Source organism: Aethalodelphis obliquidens, unplaced genomic scaffold, assembly GCF_003676395.1.
Source record: "Aethalodelphis obliquidens isolate GAN/ISIS:26980383/991018 unplaced genomic scaffold, ASM367639v1 scaffold40, whole genome shotgun sequence".
Classification (NCBI taxonomy): Eukaryota; Metazoa; Chordata; class Mammalia; order Artiodactyla; family Delphinidae; genus Aethalodelphis; species Aethalodelphis obliquidens.
Genome location: NW_020837984.1, coordinates 13567420 through 13593048, shown reverse-complemented (window position 1 = coordinate 13593048; position 25629 = coordinate 13567420). Strand labels below are relative to the sequence as shown.

The following is a 25629-nucleotide window of genomic DNA, read 5'->3' as shown; positions in this document are numbered from 1 at the left end:
CTCAGTGAGCCCACCTGAGGTCCGCTCTGAGCGAAGGCAAAGCCCAGTGGAGCTGGCACACTAGAATTTGGGGGTGGGGAGTTGAAACACACATTTTTAAGTGAGGCTCATCTGAAACTGTCTCTGTTGGCAATGAAAGTCCCACAGAAACAAGCCAAAATGGAATTTCCAAGATTTTCAGCTTTGCAGTGACCACTGAGAAGAAAATTCCAGATTGAAAAAAAAAGAGACCACCCTTGCCAGGACTTTTCCACAGTAAGCATTTGAAAAGGTTAGGAGGTGACTTTTGGAGGAGTGCTGCCTCTTCTAAATTCCGCTGTTCACACGAAAGCCATATCTTCTTCCTATCCTCCTCCAGAATAAGAAAAAGGGAGTGATTTGCATTTGCGCATTCTGCTCTTCGCAGAACCTTCCCCTAGGCTGCAGAGAATTTTCACTTTCATGTCCCCAGAGCAATGAGGGTGGAGAGGAGATAGGAAAGCGAAGGCACCTACGTCTTGGGTTTATTGTGGACCTTTCTGTGACTTGGCTTCTGGCTGACTCAGGGAGTTCTGGGGGAAGAATTCGGACAGATGTGTATATTCCCCCAGCATTGCAGACATAAGGGGAAGGTGACCTCGTGGCAAAGCTTCTGTATGCTTGTGTGTCTCTGGAGTGGAGCTTCTTGCTCTGCGTTTCTCATTTCTGTTCTTAAGTGCCCCAGACACTTGGCCACTCTTTCCTCAAGATTCTACTAATGACCAATTTAAGTACCTGACGGGCAAGATAAGTTTAGGGGCTCTTCCAACTCCATAGTATATAAATTTATATATTTGCAGAGCTGGAAATGGTTTCAGATTTCATCTAGTTGAACTCTTTTTTTCGACATGGAAGTGGAAGCCAGAGAGGCTCAATGAACTTCTGGGATCAAAAGTCGCTTTCATAGCAGGACTGAGTCAAAAACTCCCAAACAACAGTCCTTTCCACTACTCTCCAGGGTTCTCAAAATTGAGGTCCATGTGCTCCCCTGGAGATGTATGTGTGGCTATGTGTACAAGGTACACAAAAGGGAAGGGATACAACTTAGGGTATTTTCCTAGAGTTACAGTTTTATACTAAGGCCAACACTCAAAAACAAATGTCATATCACATGGACCTCTGTTCATATCACATGTATCACTTGTTCCCCAGCTCCCAGAACAGTGCCTGATATAGTTCATAGTCAATCTATTTGCTGAACAAATGAATAAATGAATGTTGAAGATAAGACATGGTATTTCATCACAAATTTTAGCTTACAGTGGCTTAGAGATATGTCAGTGGCATATCTGAGAAAACTATAGTGGTGCTAAGACTAGATGTCCTAAGGAAGCAGCTGTATTGTGGCCATGTGCCTCATGTGAGAACCTTTCTATACCCTGCCAAAGTCCAATGTATTGTGAATTTGGATGAATAAGGCAATTGCCTCCTTTGTCCATTTCTCTGGGACACAATTTCTCCCTTTTCTACCTACCTGCATAATCTCTTCTTATCTTTTCGAATCACTTTCCCAAGGAAGGCTTCCCTAAACCCCCAGACTGGGTTAAATTCTTCAGTGTTACGCTCCACTGGACCCTGCCCCTCTCCTTTGTAACATTCAACACACTTGAGTAATGACTGCCTTCCCACCTAGGCTGTAAGTTTCCTTCACGAGAAAAGGCTCATGTTGATCTCACTCATTGCCTGATAGCCCTAATGCCTTGACCAGGACCTGGAAACCGTGGCAGGCCTAGTGTTGAATCAAAACAGAATTGAATTTCCGGAGCTAATCATAGTAGTGATTGCGTGGCTTATTCTGCTCTAATCAGAAGCCGTGGTACTTGGCCTGCCGGAGTATCAGCCGCTCCCCTCGTACCCGATACTAGAGAGCGTCTCCCGCTGACCTAGTTCCAGGAGCTGCAACAGTGGCAGGTCACTGACTATTCAGACTCAGTGGCCACTTACCGTGACTTACGCTATTTGTCCGTCCCTTTCCACCAGGGTCACTTGCTCCCAGGGTAGCCCTATTTCCTAGTTGAGAGATATTGGAGGTAGGGCGTCCAGCAGGGAAGTTGATAAAAAGGCCTGGTCTGAGGCAGTATAAATGCTTGAGGTGGGGAGAGGAGGGATTCCAGAGATATTTTCAAAAATAGAATTACTGAGCTTGGATGTGATGGGAAGAGAGAGCAGGGCGTGGAGAACCCAGATGATTCAGTGTTTTGTAGTGTGGATGACGGGTTGAATGTGATACTCTTTTTTTAAATTTTATATATTGGTGTATTTTTAAAATGAAGTATAGTTGATTCACAATGTTGTTTTAGTTTCTGGTGTACAGCAAAGTGATTCAGTTTTATATATATATATATATATATATATATATAAAACTTAATATATACATATATTTATATTCTTTTCCATTATGGTTTATTACAGGATATTGAATATAGTTCCCTGTGTTATACCTTATTATTTATCTATTTTATATATAGTAGTTTGTATCTGCTAATCCCAAACTCCTAATTTTATCCCTCCCCTCCCCTCCTTCCCCTTCGGTAACCATAAGTTTGCTTTCTATGTCTGTGAGTCTGTTTCTGTTTTGTAAATAAGTTCATTTGTATCATACTTTAGATTCCACATCTAAGTGATACCATATGGTATTTGTCTTTCTCTTTCTGATTTACTTCACTTCATATGATAATCTCTAGTCCATCCATGTTACTGCAAATGGCATTATGTCATTCTTTTTATGGCTGAGTAGTATTCCATTGTATATATATTGAATGGTGACACTCTTAACTAAGAATGATGAAGGAGAGGAGGAGGTAAGAAGGGGAAAACCAAGAGTTCCAGCTTGAAAACACTGAGTGTGAGATGCCCACCCTTGCCCGTGGATGTGTCCAGCAGTGAGAAATATAAATGTGGAGCTGGTGAAAAGGTCAGGGCTGGGGACCCAATACTGAGAAACTGGAAGGTGGTCTTGGTCTGCTAATCACCACCCGGTGCTGTCATGTTCATGGCTGACTACCTGCCTCTCTGCCTAAGATCCTAGGGTAGAGACCCTACTGGATGCCTCCTCTCTCTTGGTAAGTGACTTCTGTGCCTGCGGCTTTCGGGTCAGCATGACAAATGTAGGGCAGTGACTGTGGGGTCCTCATGTCACGGGTCAAGGCCCCAGTTAAAGATTCATCCCCGAGTATCACCCAAGAGAAGGCAATGGTGCCAGTGCTGTCAGTCTTTGCTCTGCTGGTGATACATTGGGAGATGGAACACATTAGTGAAAATGTAATAGAAATACATGGGAATTGATCAATCTTGACAGAAAAATGGAAACTTGTAAACAGTCTTATAGAAATACATATGCCAAATGAGGTCAACCTGCGGTGTGTCACACAAGCAGGCAGGAATGGGTTTGTTCAGTCCTCATTTGGTAAGGGACACGGCTTGAGCTGCCCCCTCTAGACACTCAGCCAGGCACCCACTCTCCCCACTAGCTTCCTCACCATCACTGACTGTACCTGTTCTTGGACTTAAAAAGATCCCAGATCCCTTGACACACACGTCCCCCATGCATTTCATCTTAATTTATCAGCCTCTCCGAGTTTCATTCCCATGTCTGTGTCATGGATCTACTGTCCATCCGTCTACCCACTCTTGGACTTGTATTCTCAAGTCACTTTGTCTCCTTGTCCTGTCAGCTCATCCGCAAGGCAAAGCTCCAAGCCTGGGTTCATATTACTTTCTGCCTTCTTCTATCTTGCCTTTGGGCTGCTTTGGGGAAACCATGCAGCCAGGAGATGGGTGCAGTCTCTGTAGTCTCAGAGGCTCTCACCACAATACTGTCCAACAATCTTGCCAAGTGTCCCCAGCCACCTCCATCTTTCACTTGGTTAGATATTCCAAACCCTTAACGCTCTTTTCATGCTCTGAGCCCCTTGTGCCTCCTGTAGGCCACATCTATCACCTCAGCTCTGCCTATAAACATTAATTTCTTCATCTGTGCCACATAGCGCACTGGTACACACAGTTAAAAGTGAGCATGAACTGACTACTCACAAGACACTGGGATGCTACAGCCAGGGGGTGATGAGACAGGACCAAAAATGATTGAGATCGAAATAAAAAATAATAGCTAACATTTTCTAAGCTCTTACTAAGTGCCAGGCATCATTCCAAGAGTGACACCTTATTTAATCCTCATGGTAGCATCATGAAGTAGCAAGTAAAAACCGACCCCTTATGGACCTAGAGTCTGTCATACAGAGTGAAGTAAGTCAGAAAGAGAAAAACAAATACTGTATGCTAACACATATATATGGAATCTAAAAAAAAAAAAAAAGGTTCTGAAGAACGTAGGGGCAGGACAGGAGTAAAGATGCAGACGTAGAGAATGGATTTGAGGACATGGGGAGGGGGAAGGGTAAGCTGGGATGAAGTGAGAGTGGCATGGACATATATACACTACCAAATGTAAAATAGCTAGCTAGTGGGAAGCAGCCACATCGCACAGGGAGATCAGCTCGGTGCTTTGTGTCCACCTAGAGGGGTGGGATAGGGAGGGTGGGAGGGAGGGAGACGCAAGAGGGAAGATATATGGGGATATATGTATATGTATGGCTGATTCACTTTATTATAAAGCAGAAACTAACACACCATTGTAAAGCAATTATACTCCAATAAAGATGTTAAAAAAACCCAACTGATCCCTTGCTTATTCCTGCCTCTTTGCTAAGAGAACCCCCATTTAGCTTGCACCATGGCATGGCTCATCACTGATCTGAATAAACCAAGGTGTCCTGCCCCGTTTGGTCAGATGTGCGCCTCCCCAGCTGCCTTTATAGCTATGGGTGGTCACGTGACTCCATTCTGAGCAATGGGAAGTTAAAGCAAGCCTTCTGGGGAGGCTTCTTTTTCCAGATCAAAGGACAATGCCTCAGAGAGAGAGGAGCATCTGTCTTCTACTCCTTGACTTCAGTTGTGATCAAGCAGCCCAGAGCTGAAGTGACCATTTTGGAAACAGGAGGTGACCAGCATGAGAGAAGCCAAAAGGCTGAGGATGACAAGGGAGGGGGAAGCGTGGGAGAGCCTGAGCTCCTAAGACATTGTGGAGGTGCTCTGCCATGCCTGTACCACCTGCCTGCAGAGTTCTCATGAGGAGAGACTCTTACATGTCTCTATTGCCTGGGCCACTCTTAGTTGGGTGTCCTTTTATTTACAGCCAAACACTCTTAACTAAATCAGCTTATAACCAGTATTAGAAGAAGAAACTGAGACTTGGGAATGGTCATTGACTTTAGCTGAGGCTGTCAAGTGGGGAGGGAGGCTGGCATTGCACACACCACACAGCTGGATGCCAGCGCCTGCTCTCTGGGCTGTGTCTGTCTCTGCCAGGTTATGAGACTTCTGTGGTGCAGAGTTGGATGACAGGCAAAGAGAGAGCCAGATAAAGAAAAGGCATCAGGAGAGGACAAAGCGAGAGGAGCTAGACTGATAGACTGACTAAGGAGACGGCAAGGAGAGAAGTCGGGGGGAGTTAAGGTTAAACACACAGATCAATAACACATCTCCAATAGGGAAAGTGATTTTGCGACTCTGATGAGGGTAGAGCATAAAAGATTGGGTAAGAGAAGTTACTGCTGGGGGTGGCGTGGCAAGTTCAAAAGATAGAAGTAAAAAACCCAAGAATTTCTTTTTAATAAAACATGCTCTGACTTCACTCAGTGTGAGAATCTCTAGGTCCACGCACATCACTGCAAATGGCATGATCTCATTCTTTTTCATGGCTGAGTAATATTCCATTGTATATATGTACTGAGTGAAGTAAGTCAGAGAAAGACAAATATCATATGATATCGCTTACATGTGGAATCTAAAAAAATGGTACAAATGAACCTATTTACAGAACAGAAATAGTCACAGATGTAAAAAACAAACTTACGTTTACCAAGGCGGAAAGTGGGGGAGGGATAAATTGGGAGATTGCGATTGACCTATACACACTACTATATATACGATAGGTAACTCATAAGAACCTACTGTACAGCACAGGGAACTCTACTTAATACTCTGTAATGACCTATATGGGCATAGAGTCTAAAAGAGAGTCGATATATGCATGTGTATAACTGATTCACTTTGCTGTAAAGCAGAAACTAACACAACATTGTAAGTCAACTACACTCCAATAAAAATTAATTTAAAAAATGCTCTGAGCTCTCTGCACTGTCTTCAAGACTATCCATATATAGAGACAAAAGAAGTAATACAGAGAGTGGCCCCCATGGGCTTGGCGCCACAGGTTACTATAAAATAATAAAAACCCAATGGCTCTGTGCAGCTGATGGACTGAACCTTTTTTTTTTTTTTTTTTTTTTTTTTGCGGTACGCGGGCCTCTCACTGTTGTGGCCTCTCCCGTTGCGGAGCACAGGCTCCTGATGCGCAGACTCAGCGGCCATGGCTCACGGGCCCAGCCGCTCCGCGGCATGTGGGATCTTCCCGGACCGGGCCACGAACCCGTGCCCCCTGCATCGGCAGGCGGACTCTCAACCACTGCGCCACCAGGGAAGCCCTGGACTGAACCTTTTTAAGGCAATAATTCATTTCCAAAATTCTTAGTCTGACTGTATAACTATTCCAGCTGCCATGTGATAAACATAATGAATAGAGATGACAACGGAATCAAAGAAAGAAAGAGATGAGAAATGGCTGGCACCAGGAAAATTAGCAGAAGAGAAAAATAAAGTTCTTCAATTTCAGATTTTGCACCAGTGTGCTCAGCAGAAAATTTTATAAGTCTGAGCTGGAACTAAGGACAAACAACTGTTGATGACTCTCTTCAGAGATGTCAACTTTGAACAATTAGTATAAAATCCTGCCACTTTGATTTCAATCCACCGTTTTCTAGCCTCTTCTGGGGCCTAAAAGCACCCAGCCAGACTGATGGCTGGTTTCTGAATTAAGTGATGGCTCTGCTTTGCATGTGCTGTCTTCTTTGCCTGGAACCCTTTCTTCCCCTCCTCTGAATGTCCCTCAACCTGCTCGCTATAAGTCTACTGCTCAGGTGACATCTTCTCCACGGAGCTCCCCCAAATCTGGTGTTGGGTGCTCTCTTTTTGTGTGTCCCAACAGCAACCTGTACATGCTCCTATTACGACACGTTTCCTGCTGACTGGACAAGTCTACTCACACGGACTGTGTTCTTAATAATTTAAGCCCATATCTGCCAGGAGCAGTGTCCCTGCCATTTCCTTTGCCGGAATGTCCTTAGGGCTATCTCTGAAAATCTGTTTATTCTCGAGCAGAGCACCCTATTTATTTCTTTACTAGCATTAACCACAATCTGCAGTTCTTTTGTTTGCTTTCTTGCATCTCTCTCCCTCCTGCTCTAGAAGGACCCTTGTGTGATGGCAAGGATCCTGTTTTCTTGTCTCTTTCATGGAGGCTGACATTCACCGGGTGCTCCAAAAATATTAGTTAGAATAAATAATGCCTGGCACATTATAGTTAAAAATACCTAAAATTCAATCCAGGGCTGCTTTACTGCATATCTTTCCAAAAACTAATTATCTGTATTTTTTGTTGTGGAAACTTCTACTTCATGCCAACCAGTATCATTAATATGATACACACAAAAGCCAAAACGTTTAGGTGGAAACCACGCAAAAGACTCTGATGATGGGATAGTGTCTCCGGTGACAAGGACTAAATACTTCTGTACAAGTAGTGGTTCTTCAGAGCTTTGAGCCAAAGTGTATTCTCTTTTAAAACACCTCCTTTTGGAATTATTGGAAGCACCCTTGGGTATTCCATTCTAGGTCTTAAAAGAGCAGAGGCTGTGGACCAGGACTTCTGCTGATCCCTGAGGCTCATGCATGAACCAGATGGACACAGTCTGTGCCCCGTGAGTCCGCAGGTTAGTAGATGAGATTGACATTAATCAAATCATCTTACCCGAAATGCATTACTACAAACAGCCATAAGTACAGCGAAGTAAAACCAGCGTGTTGGGCTTCCCTGGTGGCGCAGTGGTTGGGAGTCCGCTTGCCGATGCAGGGCACACGGGTTCGTGCCCCGGTCCGGGAAGATCCCACATGCCGCGAAGCAGCTGGGCCCGTGAGCCATGGCCGCTGAGCCTGCGCGTCCGCAGCCTGTGCTCCGCAACAGGAGAGGCCGCAACAGTGAGAGGCCCGCGTACCGCAAAAAAACACAAAAAAACAAAAAAACAGTGTGTTGCCAGCAGGACCTTGTTCTAAGGCCTGGGGGAAGAATCTCTCCGCATCTGGTTCTCAGCAGGTGTTTCCTGTGGCAGCCACAGAGCTACTATTGTGCTCAGCACCATCCTTCCTAAAACAATGACTCGGAAGGAGGAGAAACCTGGTATGTCCCAGATTGCAGAATTAAAAATAATCATGTTAGTCTTAATGAGATGCATCCAGGTGGGGATGAAGATGCCCATGCCCACCTCAGCATCTTCTTTTTACCCCTGGTTCTCAGGCACCATGTTCAGACAGGACCACTTTATTTCAAGAAAGCTTTTGCTATACATCTTAGAGATTGCTCCAGGGTGAATGTCTGGAGTTTTTCAGATGAATGCCTTTTGTCCAATTCCCAGCCAAACTAAAGCTTACAACCTGGAAGCAGGCTCTCTGGCCTCCTGGGTGTTTTTTCCTGGGCCCTCACCCTCGTCTCTAGATCTCACAATGTGTAAGGAACTGAAGAGGGGGCCTCTCTTGCCAAACTAACTGTGTGGAATAATGAGACTCTCAAAAGATAGCACTGCAGGGGAGAGTTCGGACCTCAGCCTCTCATCCCCTAGTCCAAGGCCCCACCAAAATATCCTCACCCCGTATTCTCTAGCCTAGCCTCAGGTTGATGGCGGCATGAACCTAGAGCTCCCACTAGTGGCAGGAGTGGGCCACCAACGCTTCTCAACTTTTCATTGAGGGCTTCTCAACTTTCCATTGGTTTCTTCCCTCATTCACAGTGGGTTTAACAGCTAGGCCTATGGTCTCCGAGAGGCATTCAAAAACGCCATCTTCATCTTTATGGGGACATCTCTCCAAATTCTAGCAGTTTTCTACAGACCTGCCTCAGCTACTAGGAGGCAAGTTGTAAGGTCATCTCATTCCTGCCACCACCTCCGCTGACCCCCACCACTTTTTTTTCCTGAGGACTGTTCAGAATCAAGAGATGTGAATTTTACACACACACACACACACACACACACACACACACACACACACACACACACACACACACAATTAGGTTATCCCTGCCTTCTGCCAGCTGGGAGATAGGTAGGGCTCCTGGGGAGTCTGGAATGAGAGCTTAGAAAAGCTCACCACAGTGATTAAGAAGAGCACTCTCCTCCTCTCCTCTTCTTGATGAAGTTTCTCCCTAGTGTCAGAATGGGGAGTTAAAACTAAATGAAACAATAGCCCCTGGTTTCTAGTTGTGAAGATATTAAAATTTTTACTGATGTGTAGAGGAAATTCTGAAAAGTGGGGAATGCCTCTTCATTGGAGGTGTAAGTGATGATGATAAAAATGTTACCAAGTGTTAGGGTTGAATTGTGACCCCCCTCCAAAATTTATATATTGAAGTCCTAGCCCCCAGCACCTCAGAATGCAACTATATTTGGAGAGATTTTGTAATTTTGTAATTAAGGAGGTAATTAAGGTAAAATGAGGTCATTAGGGTAGGCTCTAGATCAATATGACTGATGTCCTTACGAGAAGAGGAGATTAGGACAGATGCACACAGAGGAAAGATCACGTGAAGACACAGGCAGAAAGCGGTCATCGAAAGCCAAGGAGAGAGGCCTCAGAAGAAACCGACCCTGCCCACACATTGATCTTGAACTTTTAGCCTGGAGAACTATTAGAAAATAAATTCCTGTTGTTTATGGCAGCCCTAGAAAACTAATACAGCAAGGATGGGAGGTTTTCTGATGATTTTTAATGGTGATGCAGAATTCAAAATAACATTATTGAATAGACAAGAACTGGGATTCAAATTCAGGAGTCTTTACACAAATGGTAATGTTATTCATTGTTCACCACCTTGAGCTGTTTTGAAACAATGTCTTTTAAAAGGCCATTAAAGAACGTTTTCTGAGAACACAACATTGTAAATCAACTATACCTCAATAAAAATCTTTAAAAAAGAACATCTGAGGGAGAAATGGGTTTTTTTTTTTTTTTTTTTAATAGAAAGACTGCTTTCTTAGCGGTGTGCAGGAGTGAACAGGAAGCTTCGACCTGCATCAGAGTCTCTTCATCCCTCTGTCCTAGTGCAGGAGGCTTTGGCTGAAGGGCAAGCTTTGCTTCTGTATCTCTTTCAGACGTTTCCTCCACACCAAGTGCTCTGACGCGAACACGGTTCCTGGAAGGCAAAAGGGAGGAGCCAGATCCCTGGGGTCTCCACGAGCTGTGTAAGCACATTCCTGCCCTGGAGGCTCCCTGATGGTCAGGGACGTGAAACTTCCCATAGTGAGTTTATGTGCGCGAACAGCCCATTTTCTCGGGCTGCATCAGGAGGCCTAGGTGCCCTCCGTCTGGGCAAGGACCCTCATCCTCAACCCAGGCAGTCAGAGGGGCTGGGAAGAATCTGTGCCCTGCTCCTGCTTGGGAGCCAGAGCGCTGACAGGGAAACGGGGTGCAAAGCCTGCTTTCAGGAGAATTCCTGTTCTGGGGATCTGGAAGTGCAGAACCCTAATCCTCAGACCAAGGTCTCACATTTGTATCGTCCTTTCACAGGCACCATCCTATTTGGTCATCATGCGTGATGGGTAAGACAGATCTCCCCACTGGCCCAGTTTATGGGTGAGGGAAGTGATGTCACACAGGTCACTCTGAGGGGCACTTGCACTGCTAGTCAAATGAATGGCATGACGATAGGGAGAGAGGAGACACCTTAAAGCGGCGGACTGCACGTTGCTGTGGCAGCCTTGTCGTGGCATTGGTCCTGGGCCCCAGAGGAAGATAGCCAAGCTGGGCCGAGGACCATGTTCAGCTGACACGGCGGGTCCCAGGGTAACATAGGGACCACGGGTGTGTGCACGCATGGAGCCGGGGACGGGGCGCAGGTCCTACATAGTGGCGCTGGCCTGGCCATGCTCTAAGTGCCCCCTACACCGAGTGCAGGTAGTTGATCTTGTCCTGCTGGCAGGTAAAGCTTCAGGAGGCAGAGTGGACACCTCGAAGTAGACTAAATAATTAAAAACTAGATACAATTCTCCCAAGGTAATAACCCTGTTTACACTCAAGGAGTACGACCCACCCCCTAGAGAAAGGAAGTAATTTTAGAATGGAAGTCTGGGCCTCTGTTGCTAAATTCTCAGCCCAATGGTTCTCTCCATTCCTAAAACTTTTTGTTATCTAATTTTATTAAAGTGTAGTTGATTTACAGTGTTGTGTATATATATATATTCTTTTTTTTTTCTTTTTTTTGTGATACGTGGGCCTCTCACTGTTGTGGTCTCTCCCGTTGCGGAGCGCAGGCTCCGGACGTGCAGGCTCAGCGGCCATGGCTCACGGGCCCAGCCGCTCCACGGCATGTGGGATCCTCCCGGACCAGGGCACGAACCCGTGTCCCCTGCATCGGCAGGCGGACTCTCAACCACTGTGCCACCAGGGAAGCCCTATATATTCTTTTTCATATTCTTTTCCATTATGGTTTATCACAGGATATTGAATAGAGTTCCCTGTACTAGACAGTAGGACCTTGTTGTTTATCCATCCTATGTATAATAGTTTGCATCGGCTAATCCCAAACTCCCAATCCTTCCCTCCTCTACACACACACCTTGGCAACCACAGGTCTGTTCTCTGTCTGTGAGTCTGTTTCTGTTTTGTAGATAGGTTCACTTGTGTCATATTTTAGATTCCACATATAAGTGATATCATATGGTTCTCTTTCTGACTTACTCCACTTAGTATGATAATCTCTAGGTCCATCCATGTTTCTGTCAATGGCGTTATTTCACTCTTTTTTATGGCTGAGTAATATTCCATTGTATATATATACACCACATCTTCTTTATCCATTCCTCTGTTGATGGACACTTAGGTTGTTCCCATGGCTTGGCTCTTGTAAATAGAGCTGCTCTGGATATTAGGGTGCATGTATCTTTTCAAATTATAGTTTTGTCTGGATATAGGCCCAGGAGTGGGTTTGCTGGATCATACGGCAACTCTATTTCATTCCAAAATCTTTTTGGTACTGATTTTTTTTTTTATCCACAAGAGAGCTTTTCATCTGCTATAAGTAATAATAGTATCTTCAATTACTAATAAAGAACTATCTTATGATGGACCCCTTGCAGATCTCTTGAGATCTAAGGAACTTCTTTTCCCCTCTGTCTCTGAGTTTTTACCAAGTTACTTATAACAAGCCTGGCAGGCCTGAACTTCCTCATTCTCAACAGCTAGGCTTCCATTTCCGCTCCACCAAGACCTCTGTTGGAGAGTCATCAGCAGCCTGTACGGCTCCTTGGTGTCGGATGGAGACAGTGCCCCTCGTGGGCTGATGCAGCCCTGCAGGTGCTGGGCTTAGCAACCTGCACGTGCTTCTGTGTGGAGCAAAGGCCCCCTTCCTTGGGGTGAGCAGTCAGGATGGAGGCTTGGAAGGCAGAGTGCAGGCTGCCGACAGCAGAGCGAAGGAGCTGCATTTGCCCCCCTCGGCTGTACAACTGCACAGGCAACCCGGAGACAGGAGTCTTCCCCCTGGAGTTCCAAATGGCGAGCTTTCTCTGGCCCTGCTGATCCTCTCTGCAGGGTCTCTAACCACTGCCTCATCCCACCTTGTCCCAGGCCTGATCTTCAGTTCAGCGGTCCAGGAAGCGGCCTCTGCCTTTCCTTGTACCCTCTGTCTAATTCTTTTCCTACCAGGTGCGAACTTCACTTATGCTTTACTGGGGTTTCCGGTAAATCTCTGTTTCCAGTTGGCCAAGCTTGGCTATTAGCATGTGAAGCAGACTAATTTGCCAAAAGTCAGTTTGTCAGATGAACAATTCACCCAATTACTGGAGATTGTTTGAAGTGTTAGCATTGCCCTCGTGTGTCCCCAAATCCATCTCCGACCCCAGAAGCTGTCAGAAAAATGCTTTCCTCTGGATGCGAGACAGTTTGCAGAGTCACAGTAAAAGGCAGGAGCAAAAGCAGAAGCAAGTTCCTTTGCTATAAAAAGGGGAGAGTGCTATCTAGTTCTGGGGGTTTTGTTAGGATTAACTCAGTTAATACAAAAAAAGCACTTAGAACAGTCTGGCCGGCGATATTCAGCACCCAATAAAAGTTGGTGATTATTACCATTATAATAATTATTACTTTTAATTGACACTTGCATTTACATTATATGAATTCATGAATTAATTCATGAATTAATTTTTCATCACATTTGATGAAAAATTAAAATAACAATTTAAATAGGAATGCCAGGTAAGGAAGATAGGTAACAATCACTAGGGCCAATTCAGTGGTCCATACCCTTGGTCTCGTCATTTACCCGGGGAGGGGAGAGGGGCTGGAGATGAGTTCAATCACCAATGGCCAATGATTTAACCAATTGTGATTATGGAATGAGACCTTCAGAAAACCCAAAATGATGAGGTTCGGAGAGCTTCCGGGTTGATGAACACATCGAGATGCAGGGAGATCAAGGAAGCTCTGCGCCCCTTCCCATGTACCTGGCCCTGTACATCTCTTCCATCTGGCTGTTCCTGAGTTATATTCTTTTATAATAAACCTATGATCTAGTGAGTAAAATCCTTCTCTGAATTTTGTGAGCCACTCTAGTAAATTAATCACAGCTGAGGAGGGGATGGTGGGATCCCCATCTGTAGCAGGTCAGTTAGAGGCACAGGTGACGATTGGTATCTGAAGGGTTGAATGGGGGAGCGGTCTTGCAGGACTAAGCCCTTAACCTGTGGGTTCTGACGCCATCTCCCCGCAGAGAGTGTCAGAATTAACTGCTTGTGGTGTTGGAAAAGCACACATTGGACATATTAATTTCAGGTATGCAAATGAAAAAAAAATCTGCACACTTGAAATTAGTTAGCAGGATACTAACTATGAGCCTAAGCAAATTACTTAACCTCTGGAAGCCTGTTTCCTCATCTGCAAAATGGAGATGGTGCCAGCACCTCCCTCATAGTTTACTGTGAGATGTAATAGAAATATTGCCGGTAAATCAGAGTCTACCATGCTTAGGGAATAGAAGCACTCAATAAGTATATTATGTTTTTTAAAATGTCCATACAAATGTAGCTCTTCTAAAACACTAAACTGTAGGAGGAAGGATCAGTATTGTAATATTTTGCTGTATCTTAGGTGCAGTTTACTTGTACTGAGTAAAGATATCATTGGCAACACAGCTATCCAGATTATCACTGTGTAGAGATAAACCATCAGGAATGGAAGATTCTAGATGCCATATGATTTTCATGTATTTTATTTTTTCAGTCATTCTCAAATTCTTTGGGGCACAGATTCCACGACTCTCAGAACAGCAAGGAAGACACACAATAATGTCTGTCAAAGACTAAGTGAGTATTACGAAGGGCAAGCCAGACAACCGATGTGCACACAATTGGGTCCAATACCATGAAATCCTGCATGAGAATCTTGAAGGCGATAGCTGGATTCTGAGGGTATTAGTTTTGTTTAAGGACCAGCATTTCCACAGGTGAGTAAGCTCAGTTGCAGAACAGGGTATTGGCTTTTTCTGATTGGGGTTGTTTTTTCGTTGAAGGTAATATCCGGTCCTAAAATAAACACTATATCTAATCCAGACCACCTGCTTCCTGGTGATCAAGTTCAAGTTCCCAATGAACGTGTTTGGTGGCAGCCCCAGGACAGCTTCTAAGGGAAATTAGGGCTTTGCATCCTAGCCGAAAGGCAGTAATGATAAAAAGCAAGAAGAGAGGGCAGGTGTGGGTAAACACATCATTAGATGAGCCTTATTTTTAGAGCAGTTCATATGGCGACATTTCCTCTGCTCGCTGATCTACCAGGAGTATTTAGGAAACAGACCACGTGAAACAGACTGAAGACTGTCCGGTGCCTTCTGCTCAGAAGCTGCAAGCTTCCAGCCAGCACGGTCTGTTTTAGCTAAGGTTCCACAGGGCAGAGCATATATTTAACTTATGACACGTCTTAAGATGAGGAAAGGATGGGGAACACGTGACCCTGTGTCCCCACCCCTGCCACCACATCCACCTCCACGTGGAAGAGGGGGAGGTTTTTCTCTCTCCCAACGATCTCATTGGCAGGACATCCTTCAAAAGCATCCAGCATGCCCACTGAGGGCCCTTCTAGGCTCCTGGGAAGAGAAAAGTGTTTTCTAAATAAATGGAAAAGAGGGTTGAGAATAAGTGAGAAAGTTCAGAGTAGAGAGACTGACTTCTTAGCACAGTAGAACCAGAGGCTCTTAGGAGACCCCAGTCCCAGAGTTATTCCCAAGAGATCTTTTAAGTGTGGAGCTGATGACATGGGACCCTGAACTGACTCCAGGAAAAGACCAGGTGATGTGTGGCCTCCATCCATCCTCAGGGCAAGCAGGTGGGGTGAGATCTGGGGTTGTGGGGAGGCATCTGCCTGCAGATATTTCTCCACATTGATGCTGAGTCAGAAAAGGCGAAATTAGTGATTTTTTTTCCTGGACCCACACCTGTCTTCTCTCCTTAAAAAACTTGGAACGTTCTTGGAAATTTTATTTTAATCTATCATTACTTAAGAGATAATTTTCTATGTTGCACTCCTCTACATGAGGGCCATAGCATTGGGCAAATTGGACAGACTTGTGTCAGTTCCCAGCTCTGCTACATGGAAACCTCAATTTTGTCATCTGTAAAATTGGTAGAGTAGCATTTAATCCAAGAGTCGATTTAAGATTTAAAGGAGATGACATGTACAAAATCCTTGGCACAGAGAATATATGGTATTTGTTCCTTATTAATGGTAGTTCCTGTTATGAGGTCGATGATGATGATGACAACAATCAAGGATCCAGGATGATGTCTGAACATGATGGGCCTTGCAGGCTGGGAGGACACCAATCTGTAAAGGGGAGAAGGGAGCAGAAAAGGTGGTCAAAGTGCCAACTTTGATCAGTTGTCAGCTTTGTCTGAGAGCAAATGAGCTCTCCGTCCTGCTACCTGAGTCCCCCTGTCCCCTTTTAAGTCCCTACCTCTTCACCCATCTCAGATTGTACACCCTGTGCTCTCAGGTGACCAGCGTCCCCCACTTCACTATTCCGTGGTGAAGTCTCACACTCCATCCACCTCACCACCCACAGCACAACTGACCCCACCAGGCTCCCGTTCTAATTACACAGCTCTCTGCTAGGAATCAGATAACTACATGGTATAAAGATGGTACTAATGATTAATGCAAGCTTCATGGGTGTCTCCCAGGAATGTCACATTTGTGGTTAATATCCCAAAGGCTCCTGGTAGAGATTTCTCAATCTACTATGAGTCTGAAAGGGAGATGGTTTTAATCAGAGTTGTTCTCACGACTCTTTAAATCAAGCCATGAAGTGCTTATCTCCTTGGCCTATGTCAACCCTTAAAGTATAAGTTGAGTGTATCCCCAGGTATTAAGGAAGTATCAAACTCCTGGGACTTCTTCAATAACTAAACTACTGTTATACTGAAATTCTTTGGTAACATCTTCAGGCTCAGTTTTCCCCATCTAAAAAATGGGTTCATATCCTAAATCCATTTTCTATCTTGTAGGCATCTCTTATCCTAAATGAGTGAACACATGATAAACCAACAAGAAGGGAGGACAGAGAGTATCCTCCAATCAACCGTTGTGTTGACTGGAGATGGGAAAGGGGAGCAGGTAGATTTAATATTATCATTAGTCATGACTTGAGCCAAACTTAGCAGTTTTAGAACCATGTTTAACAATCCTGTCTGCATATTAGACTTAACTGGAAAGTTTTTTTAAGAAAAGAAAATTCCCAGGTCCCACCACTAAGATTCTGATTCAGTTGATATGGGGTGGGATCTGAGCATCAAATCCTTAAGGAGGTTCTACTGTGAGGCCAAGTCTGAGAACCACTGTCTCAGGACAGCACTGGTAATGCAGAGGAAGTGGAAACTGGCATCATATGAGGTGGGTCTTGTTGCGACCAAGAGTTGAGCCCAGCTCTATGTTCTGGAAGCACTTAGCGACTGGTGTTCAATGAGCTTCACAGTATGGTTGTGAAACTGGGGGAGAGAACTTTTGGACAGAAGCCAAGAATCCCTGCACAGTGGATCAGAGGAGCCCTTTAATCCTCTTCCTCATTGCTGCATAAACACCGGCAATTCACTTGTCTCTGAGTCTCGGTTTCATTATCCATTAAATGAACAGGTTAGATTAGACAAGTTCAAGGGTGCCTTCCAGTGCTGTTCTAGGATCCTAAGATAGTTTCCAGGCATCAGAGGAAAGAGAGGCTGGCGTTGCACATCCTTGTTGGTACTCTCTGCTCACTCCTTGTCTGAAGTCACTCGGCAGCTCTCTTTTGCTGACCAAAGGCCAGCCTTGAGCAACAGCTGAATCTCCATCCTTGGGGCCTCCCTTCACCCAGGCTTCTCCTGCAGGATGAAAGATTTCATGCCATTCTCGTGAAGCCAGCCCACATGAATGGCAAGACTAGCCTCTAAGTGATCTCTCTGCTCCCGGGCCAGCACACAGCCTGATGGTATCTGCAGAGGAAGGGATGGAATGTGGAAGTTTACATGATGTCAGTGCACACACATCCTCCTGTCTTGAGCTGGGAGCCCAGCCATCAGCTACTGTGCCGTGCTGCATCTCTTCCCCCGCTTCTCGAGAGCCTTGGGCTGCTTTGAAGTCCCCTGCTCCATGCTTCCTGAGAGGATGGGCCTCTGAGCAGGACTTAAACAATTGGTCAAAACAACAACAACAAAACGTCTATTGTTTGCATCCTCGGCAGCAAACTCTGTACTAGTGACGTCACATTCCATCTCTCCAGGCCTCAGACTGACCAAGATTCACTGGAAAAGATTTGCTCTGGTCTGTTTGTCACCCCACCCCCCAGAAAAATTCACATGTAGAAATCCTAACCCCCAAAAGGGATGGTATTAGGAGATGTGGCCTTTGGGAGGTGAGTCATAAGGGTAGAGCCCTCACGAATGGGATTAATATCCTGCAAAATAGGCCCGACAGAGCTCCCTACCCCCTTCTGCCATGTGTGGATACAACCAGAAGCCTGCCACCCAGAAAAGGAGCCTCACCTACCTTGATCTCAGCCTCCAGCCTCCAGAGCTGTGGCAAATAGCTACCACCCCGTCCGTGGGATTTCGTTAGAGTGGTCCAAGCGGATGTAGACAGGACTCATCCCAGCCAATCCCCTAATACAAAGTGTCCTACCCAGTGCACACACGTATGGAAAACCATCAGATGTGCCTCATGCTTAGGAGAAAATGCCCTAACGTGTCATGCTCGAGGCTGTGAGGACATGCAGAATGTTGGTGGGAAGAGGGCAAGGGGTTTGAACATGCATATTGCAGACCTTTTGGAGTTCTCAGCACCTGTGCCAGTAGAAGAGAGGGGACGGCGAAGGAGTGGGTGGCTGGAAAAAGGCAGATTCAGTAGATCCTGCCCATGGCAGGGCTTTGAAAGTAACAGTGGGAGCTCCTGGGTCCAAGAGAGTACCGGTGACATAGGTCAGTCTGGCTCTGCCTTCCAGAAATTGGCTCCCAGGTCCAGGTAAGGCCTGGAGCTACGTTGCCATGCATAGCATAGGTGGTCTTTTGGGGCATTGAGGACAGTGGCCTCAGACCCCAGATCTTCTTCCCTGGCCCTTCCTTGGACTCACGATGGCCTGGGGTCCTGGAGAAACTCTTTCTTGTGTTCTCCTCATATGGAGGGTGGCACAGGAGCAGTTTAGGCAAGCCAGGTCCCCTCTCGATTGTGAAGACTTGACTTTCTGTCTTCTGATGCTGGACCTGCCGCTCTGTGATCTTGCAGTTCTGGCAAAAGGTGTGGAATGAGAGGTATCACCTGACCAGGAGGGGCCTGGGATTCAAACATGGGTCTTCCACCCAGCCTGAGACCCAGCAAGGTCCTATAACGTGGACCCCCAAGAAAACAGGCTTCAGGGCTTCCTCTTTGCTACTTCAAACAAATGTTCCCTTTGGAACTGTGAAGCCGGCTACTTCCATACTCAAGTCTATGTTAGCATTCAAAGGGTCCGTGCCAGGAACCCATGGGAGAACATGGCACATGTCTGGCAGAACTACAGACACTCATCAGTGGACATTAGGTGTTCAGGAAGTGTTTCTATGTTTGCTACTCTGTAACTGAAAAACAAATCAACTCAGGAAATCAAATATTTTATTGCTTTACTTAACGATGTTCCAAATCAGTCTCCCCGCCCCCAGTCTGCTGTAAGCAAGTCTCTACGAGGAGCTCTAGGGCTCATCCTTGCCCTCTGTCAGTCTGGTCCTTGGGGGGCTGGAGGTGGGCGGAGCAGGGTCTGGGTAGCAGGACTGAGAAACACCGACCCCCTGTCCATCCCTTTCACTCTGTGAGTAATATGTCACGGCCACAGGCAGTGGGGAATAACTAGAGTGAAGAAAGCACAGAGAGGAGGAGAAAAAGGCAGAAAACGAAGGGAGAGAAAGGAATAAAGGAGGAGACACAGGTGCTGCAGAAGACTAAACTCTCACTGTGGTAACCAGAGATTCCAAACCACTAATTCAGCCACGTGGTTTCAAGAGTTCAAGAAAATTATGGGAGTAATGGGATGAACTATGTAACCTTAGTACAGGTAATACCTGCTGGGAAATTGGGCCAGGAGTTTCCAGAGCTAAAAGCACATTTGAGAATATCTACTTATATTTGTTTTTATCTCATCATGATTCAATTTTTGTCCTGTCTATGTTTTATGATATAGCAATACAGTAGTACGTGTGTATAATTTATAAATAAATAAATATACCTATATTGAGGAATGTATGCTCAAATATTTTCTATTGATGGGGTACATGGTCAAAAGAGCCTGGAGACCACCTAACTAGAACAATGACAAAAACCACGAAAGACTCCACCATCCTACGTATCAAGGCCTGGGGCCTCACCAGGGGCCTTGGCCAGGGTGGCTTAATGCAGAAGGATGACTGTTACTATCTAAACACCCAACTAGCATCTAAGGAAGCTGTATCATAGTGGGCCTGCCCTATGCAGTCGTGGCCCCTGAAAGGCAAGTGGGATTGGAATGCAGCCCGTGACCTGCTCATCAAGCCATGTGCCCAGAGAGCGGCACATCTTTCCCCAGGCAGGGGAGACTTTTACTCTCATAATGGTGTTGTATGGATTGCCAAGAGCTCTGCTTTTTTTAAATTTGAATCTAATTTTCTAATTGCTTTCCTGAATCCAGTTTACTGCTTGTTTTGTCTTTGCCTAATACTAATTTTGAGTTTGCAGCCCTGGAGAATGTGCGTCATGGCGGGGGGACGGGTGGCAGAATGGGGTCCCGGCTTCAGTAGGTGCAGCCCTTCAAAACACAGCCCACCACGGCTGAGAAATCAAAAGCTGAATATCATGTTTGGCCCCTGTGTCTCAGAGACACCCGGAGGCCATCTGACTAGGTGAAATGTCCCACACAGGAAACAAAGAACCAACTCCTCAGTGCAGCCTCTGTTGGGGTCAGCCCGTTGCCTGGGTCCTGGGATGTGGCCTGCAGCAGAGTCTCCATTGGACACAGCTATTCAGCCATGGGAGGTGCCACTTCACTCAGCCTGAGACCACAGTGGGATAATGCAATCCCTTTGAATACAGCCCCGGGGCTCGGAGATGTCCACACAAGTCCCTGCTCATGCTTATCCTCCTGCAAACTCCACTGATTTATCTACTGGGAAATGTGATGTTTCCCCCCCAAAATGTCCTCTCGTTCTTAGGGAGGAATATCGCTTCCTGGTCATCAGCTAGCAGCGAGAAAGGGAGCATTGCTAGGTCTCTGCAGGCTGTCTCTGTGGTGCTCCTGGGACGCTCAAGCATCGGTCTTGGGCTCCTTCATCGATTTGACAAATTCCTTGACGTCCTCTTCCAAGACCTTGTTCCTCCTCTCCACATCCTCCCGGGAGCGCTCCATGTTGCGGAGGCTGATTTCCAAGGCTGCAGACTTCTTCTTCTCCTTCTCCAGTTCTTCACTGAGCCTCACCACCTTAGCCCACACATCGTAATTTTCCTTTTCAAGGCTATGAGGAAGGAAAGAAAAGAATGAAAGGATGGGGTGTGACCTCTAGACTTTCTCTTCAGCCTTGCCCTCAACCCCCTCTGTCCACTTAACCTTCCACATCCCAAGACCCATCTCCAACCTGTACTTCCTAGTTATGTCCCACCCCCGACAGGAGGACTTCCCAGTAAACCTGAATTCCCAGAGCCTGTCCCCATTTTTGTCATTTGTCATCCATACCATGACATCTCTTGTGTTGTTTTTCATGCCATTTTGTGTTTTGTATCTCCCACCACACAATAAAGTCTTTGAATGAAGAGACCACCTCTAATATTTACAGCCCCACAGCGCCTTGCATCTGTCCTGCTCAGTTGCAAGGTTGACTGACTGCTGAACCCCATCCAGATTCCAGATTCTCGGCACCTGTGTGCACATGCATGCTTTCTCATCCTGCTTCATTGCAGAGCACGGACCAGAGCCTTCTCTTATGAAGGCTCCTGGGGACCGAGATTTGGAGAATCTGGGGGAGCTGCCCCTTGGGAGCAACTGTCCTGCCAGTCCCACCCTTGCTTCTGAATCCCACTCCAAGTGAAGGATCTGTTGGATTCCTGAATTCGCAGGATTTTCACTGTTACTGGCCAAAATCTCAGTCTAGCCTCAGGTGCCCATTTCTCTCCCTCCAGGCTGTGCCGAATTAACCCTTGGGAATGAGAGTACATATGACATTTTTGAGCCAAAGGAGGGAATTTCAGGCCTATGAGGAGACTATGATTGGAAAGTGGCTTCAGAATTTCTTTCTGTGAGATGCAGCTTCCCTGCTACCCAATGGCCTGCTCATTTTTATACGGAGACTTGAGCTCCTGTTTGAGCTCATCTCTGGCTTCTATCTTCAAGGGCCTTGGTCCATTTTGCAGGCAATGGGCTCTCTTCAGAGCCTTGCTTGCCCCTGCCTGTTTCTTCTTAAAGCCAAATTAGTCTCATTCCTCTGGAATTCCACCCATTACAAATTTAGTTTTCTTCTCTGAGGTCTCCATATCTTTCTTGTTTTGGGGGGGAAACCTCAAAAGAGACACCATGCTAGATCTTGACCACTGACTCCAGTGGAGAGGTAGAATCTGAGTGGGTTTGGGAGGTTGGCTGACCCGAGTTCAAATCCCAGCCCCACCAATGACTAGCTGTGCAACCTTTTTATACTTCCTAAACTGCCATTTCTTCTGTAAAATGGGGGTATTACCTATTTCACGGGCTAACTGAGGGGATTCTATGAGAAGGTGTGTCTGAAGCATGAAGCTTAGAGCAGGCACTGTAGAATGTTAATTCTCCTTCCTCTCCCGAGGATGGAATGGGAGGCTCCCCTGACAGTGGATTCAGAAGACTTTGTTCCCTTCAGGAGGAGTGGCCACCTCAAGGGCAGCTAGTTCTTCCCCACCCTGTCAAAGACCCCCGTGCTAGAAACTGGGGCTCAGTGTCTACTCTGGGGCTGCCTTGGTCACTGCCAAGATGTCGCTCAAGTCTCAGAGTCTATAAATAGCTGATTTCAGGTTCTTAGACAAGAAGTTACGTGTTGTTCTAGATGGGCGGCCCTCTGCAGGGAAAAAAGGATCAGGCTAACCAAAGTCTTTCTTTCATGTACCTGAGTCTCTAGGGACTGAAAAGTACCCGTCGTTCGAAAACCCCACTAGGTTCACATTTCACTAACTTTTGATTAGTGTGACTTCAGGCAAATCTGGATTGAGGTTTCTTCTCAGGAAAAATCAGTGGTGTGAAAAAGATTTCAAGGAAGTAGTTTATCTACTCAAGTGAGCAAATCATGTCTGAGCATCTTAGAGATTTGTGTGAAATGGTGGCAATGGCCATGTCACTGGCCTCGCTTCCGTTCACCCGCTGCAGTCGGAGATCGTGGAGAGTTAGTGATCCTGACCCAGTGAAGCCTCAGTCAGGTCAGGGGTGCCCAGAAGCTCTGCCTCACTTAGGCTTTCAGGTGGCTGACCAGGCCCTCTGCGTTCTCTGCCCTCTCCCCTCAGTCACTCCCCTGCTGCCACCAACCACCGCTCTTCCTCTGCATGAACACGCCAGACCCCTCCCTTCCCATAGCCTCTGCACTTCGGTTCTCTCTGCCTTTCCTGCTCTCCCCCAAACCCACCCCAACCCCTCCCACGTGGACCTCACTAGTTCCCTCCCCTCCTTCAGGCCTTTGCTCGAGTGTCACCTTCTCAGTGAGGCCTTCCCCAACCACCCTATGTAACACTGGAACCCCCTTCCTGAGCTCCCCAACCCCCTGCCCTGCTTTATTTCTCTCCCTAGCATTTTCCACCATCTAACATAGCATATGTTTAAATTATCTGTTTGTATTCTCTGTCTGTCTCCGCTAGAAGGAAAGCTCTATAAGCAAAAGGGCTTTTGTGTGTTTTGTTCAGTGCTATTCTCTAACAGCTGAGATGGTGCCTGGCACGTAGTAGATGCTCAATAAATGTTTGCAGAGTTGATGAATGACATTAATATGAAAATTTTAAAAATTTCTCTTAATTCATTAAGACATGTTGATGCTTAAACAACCACTGTTTGGAAACAGTTGATTAAACTACTTAAGCTACATATTTAACTTTTCATGAATGTAAGGTAAAGCTTAGAGTTTTCACTAATTTAGTCATCTCCTCAATGCCTTTGCCCTGTTCCTCATTAGGCCCAACTGCTGTAGATAACGTCTTCTGTAACTGAAGTTTTATAATGTCACTTCTCTGGCAGAGGAGAACAATCCCTATTGCTTTCAAGATGGAAGGCGAGTGGCTGCCCAGGGCCCTCTTACTTTTGACTTACTTTTCAATCTGTTCCTCATACATTTGCTTCTGTGTTTCTATTTCCTTTCGCAGCTTCTGGACCATCCTCTGCAAAGATTCAAGTTCCTCTTCTCCAGAGTTATTTTTCCCAGGCCCGGTTTCAGAGTTTAGGCTGGCAAGAGCATCACTCTTGGAGTCACAGGCCTGGGATGATAGTGTACCGGCTTCATCCGCAGGGGACCCCGGCTGCGTGGGGACGTTATCGTAGGTGGAAGTCCGCTGGGAGTCGAGAAACTGTGGCACACCTTGAGACATCGTTCTCCTGTGCCCGTCCCCTGCCTTCCCCTCCGAAGAAGACCAGAACTCATTTTTAAAGATCTCTACTTTGCAGCTGTTGGCACCTTGCAAAGCTGATGTCAAGAAGCATTTCCGGTTAGGGAGCGTCTGAGTCCTTTTTCGTGACTGCAGCTTCCAATCTCCTGGCTTTTCCCTGGATGCTTTGTCTTCTAGACACCCATCACTTGGCCGTTGTCCAGTGGGGCTGGTTGCATCTGAGTCGCTGGCCTAGAAGAAAGTGACCACGGATGTTACATGGGTTTTTCCCACACGTGTCACGTTCCCAAGATAAGGATTAGAGACTTGAAAGAAAGTATCTCCTGGCCACACACCTATGAAACTCAATTAGAAGACAATCTCCTAATTTGTCACATTAGTTGATTATCTGTGTGGCATTTTTCCAAAAGGATATTATACTTGAAGGAACTCATGCTCTAGAGGTAAACTGCTGACTAAAATCAATGGTTTGCTTGTGGTAAGGGGCCCTAAACTAGGATTCTTTTATAACCTTAGAATGGGGGGGGGGACTTTTCTAACTATGACCCAAATACAGAAGCCATATAAGAATAATTTGATAAATTCAACCCACATGTGTTTCCATGACCCACAAAATTAAAAATAAAACAAAGAAACCACCACATGCTAAATCAAAGAAGAAATGACAAACTGACAAACATATTTGCAATGTATATCACAGACAACAGGCTACTCTCCGTAATGCATAAAGTTCATAAAAATTGAGAAGAAAAAGACTAATATAAATATGGGCAAAGAGCAAGATCAGAGATTTCATGGAGGAAAAATGCAACATAAAAAAAATGTTTGAACACTCTTATAACAGGAAAAACTCAAACTGAAATTAAAATTACTGAAATATTAGTTCTCATCTAACAGATGGGCAATCCTCCAAAATCTGACAACACACTCTGCTGGCGAAACTATAGGGAAATAGGTTATTTCATGCATTGCTGGTGGAAGTACAAAATGGCACAACCACTGTTTAACAATTTTAATCAAAATTACCTATGACAAATCTATTTACCCTCTGACTCAGCAATCATACTTCTGGGAATTTATCCCAGAAATACATTTGCCTGAGCACAAAATGAAGTATGGTCAAGGTTATTCATTGCCTCCCTGCTTGTAGTACAAAGGAGTAAAAGAAACCTGTTCATCTATGGAGGTTGGCTGAGTAGATCACGGTACATGCACAGGATGGAACACCATACATCTGCCAGAAACTTGAGGTTGTATGAGGTACTGCCTATGTATTGACATGGAAAGGTCTCCAGGGTATCTGTTAAACAGAAAAATTCAAGATACACAGTAGTG

At 45.7% G+C, this 25629-nt stretch overlaps 1 protein-coding gene across 3 annotated transcripts in view; it reads right to left on the bottom strand.

Moving 5' to 3' along the window:
- Positions 1 to 19324: 19324 nt before the first annotated feature.
- The window catches only part of ARHGAP25 (Rho GTPase activating protein 25), a 90822-nt gene continuing 84517 nt past the window's right edge, over positions 19325 to 25629 (bottom strand). For 2 of the 3 annotated variants that reach the window (XM_027131883.1, XM_027131884.1), the window contains 2 exons: positions 24002 to 24525; positions 19325 to 21206 (listed from right to left, as the gene is read on the bottom strand). In XM_027131883.1, the coding sequence (XP_026987684.1) occupies positions 20999 to 21206; positions 24002 to 24525 (732 nt within the window). In that variant the 3' untranslated portion in view covers positions 19325 to 20998. The remainder of the gene's footprint in view (positions 21207 to 24001; positions 24526 to 25629) is intronic. The other variant, XM_027131882.1, reaches the window with a different exon arrangement.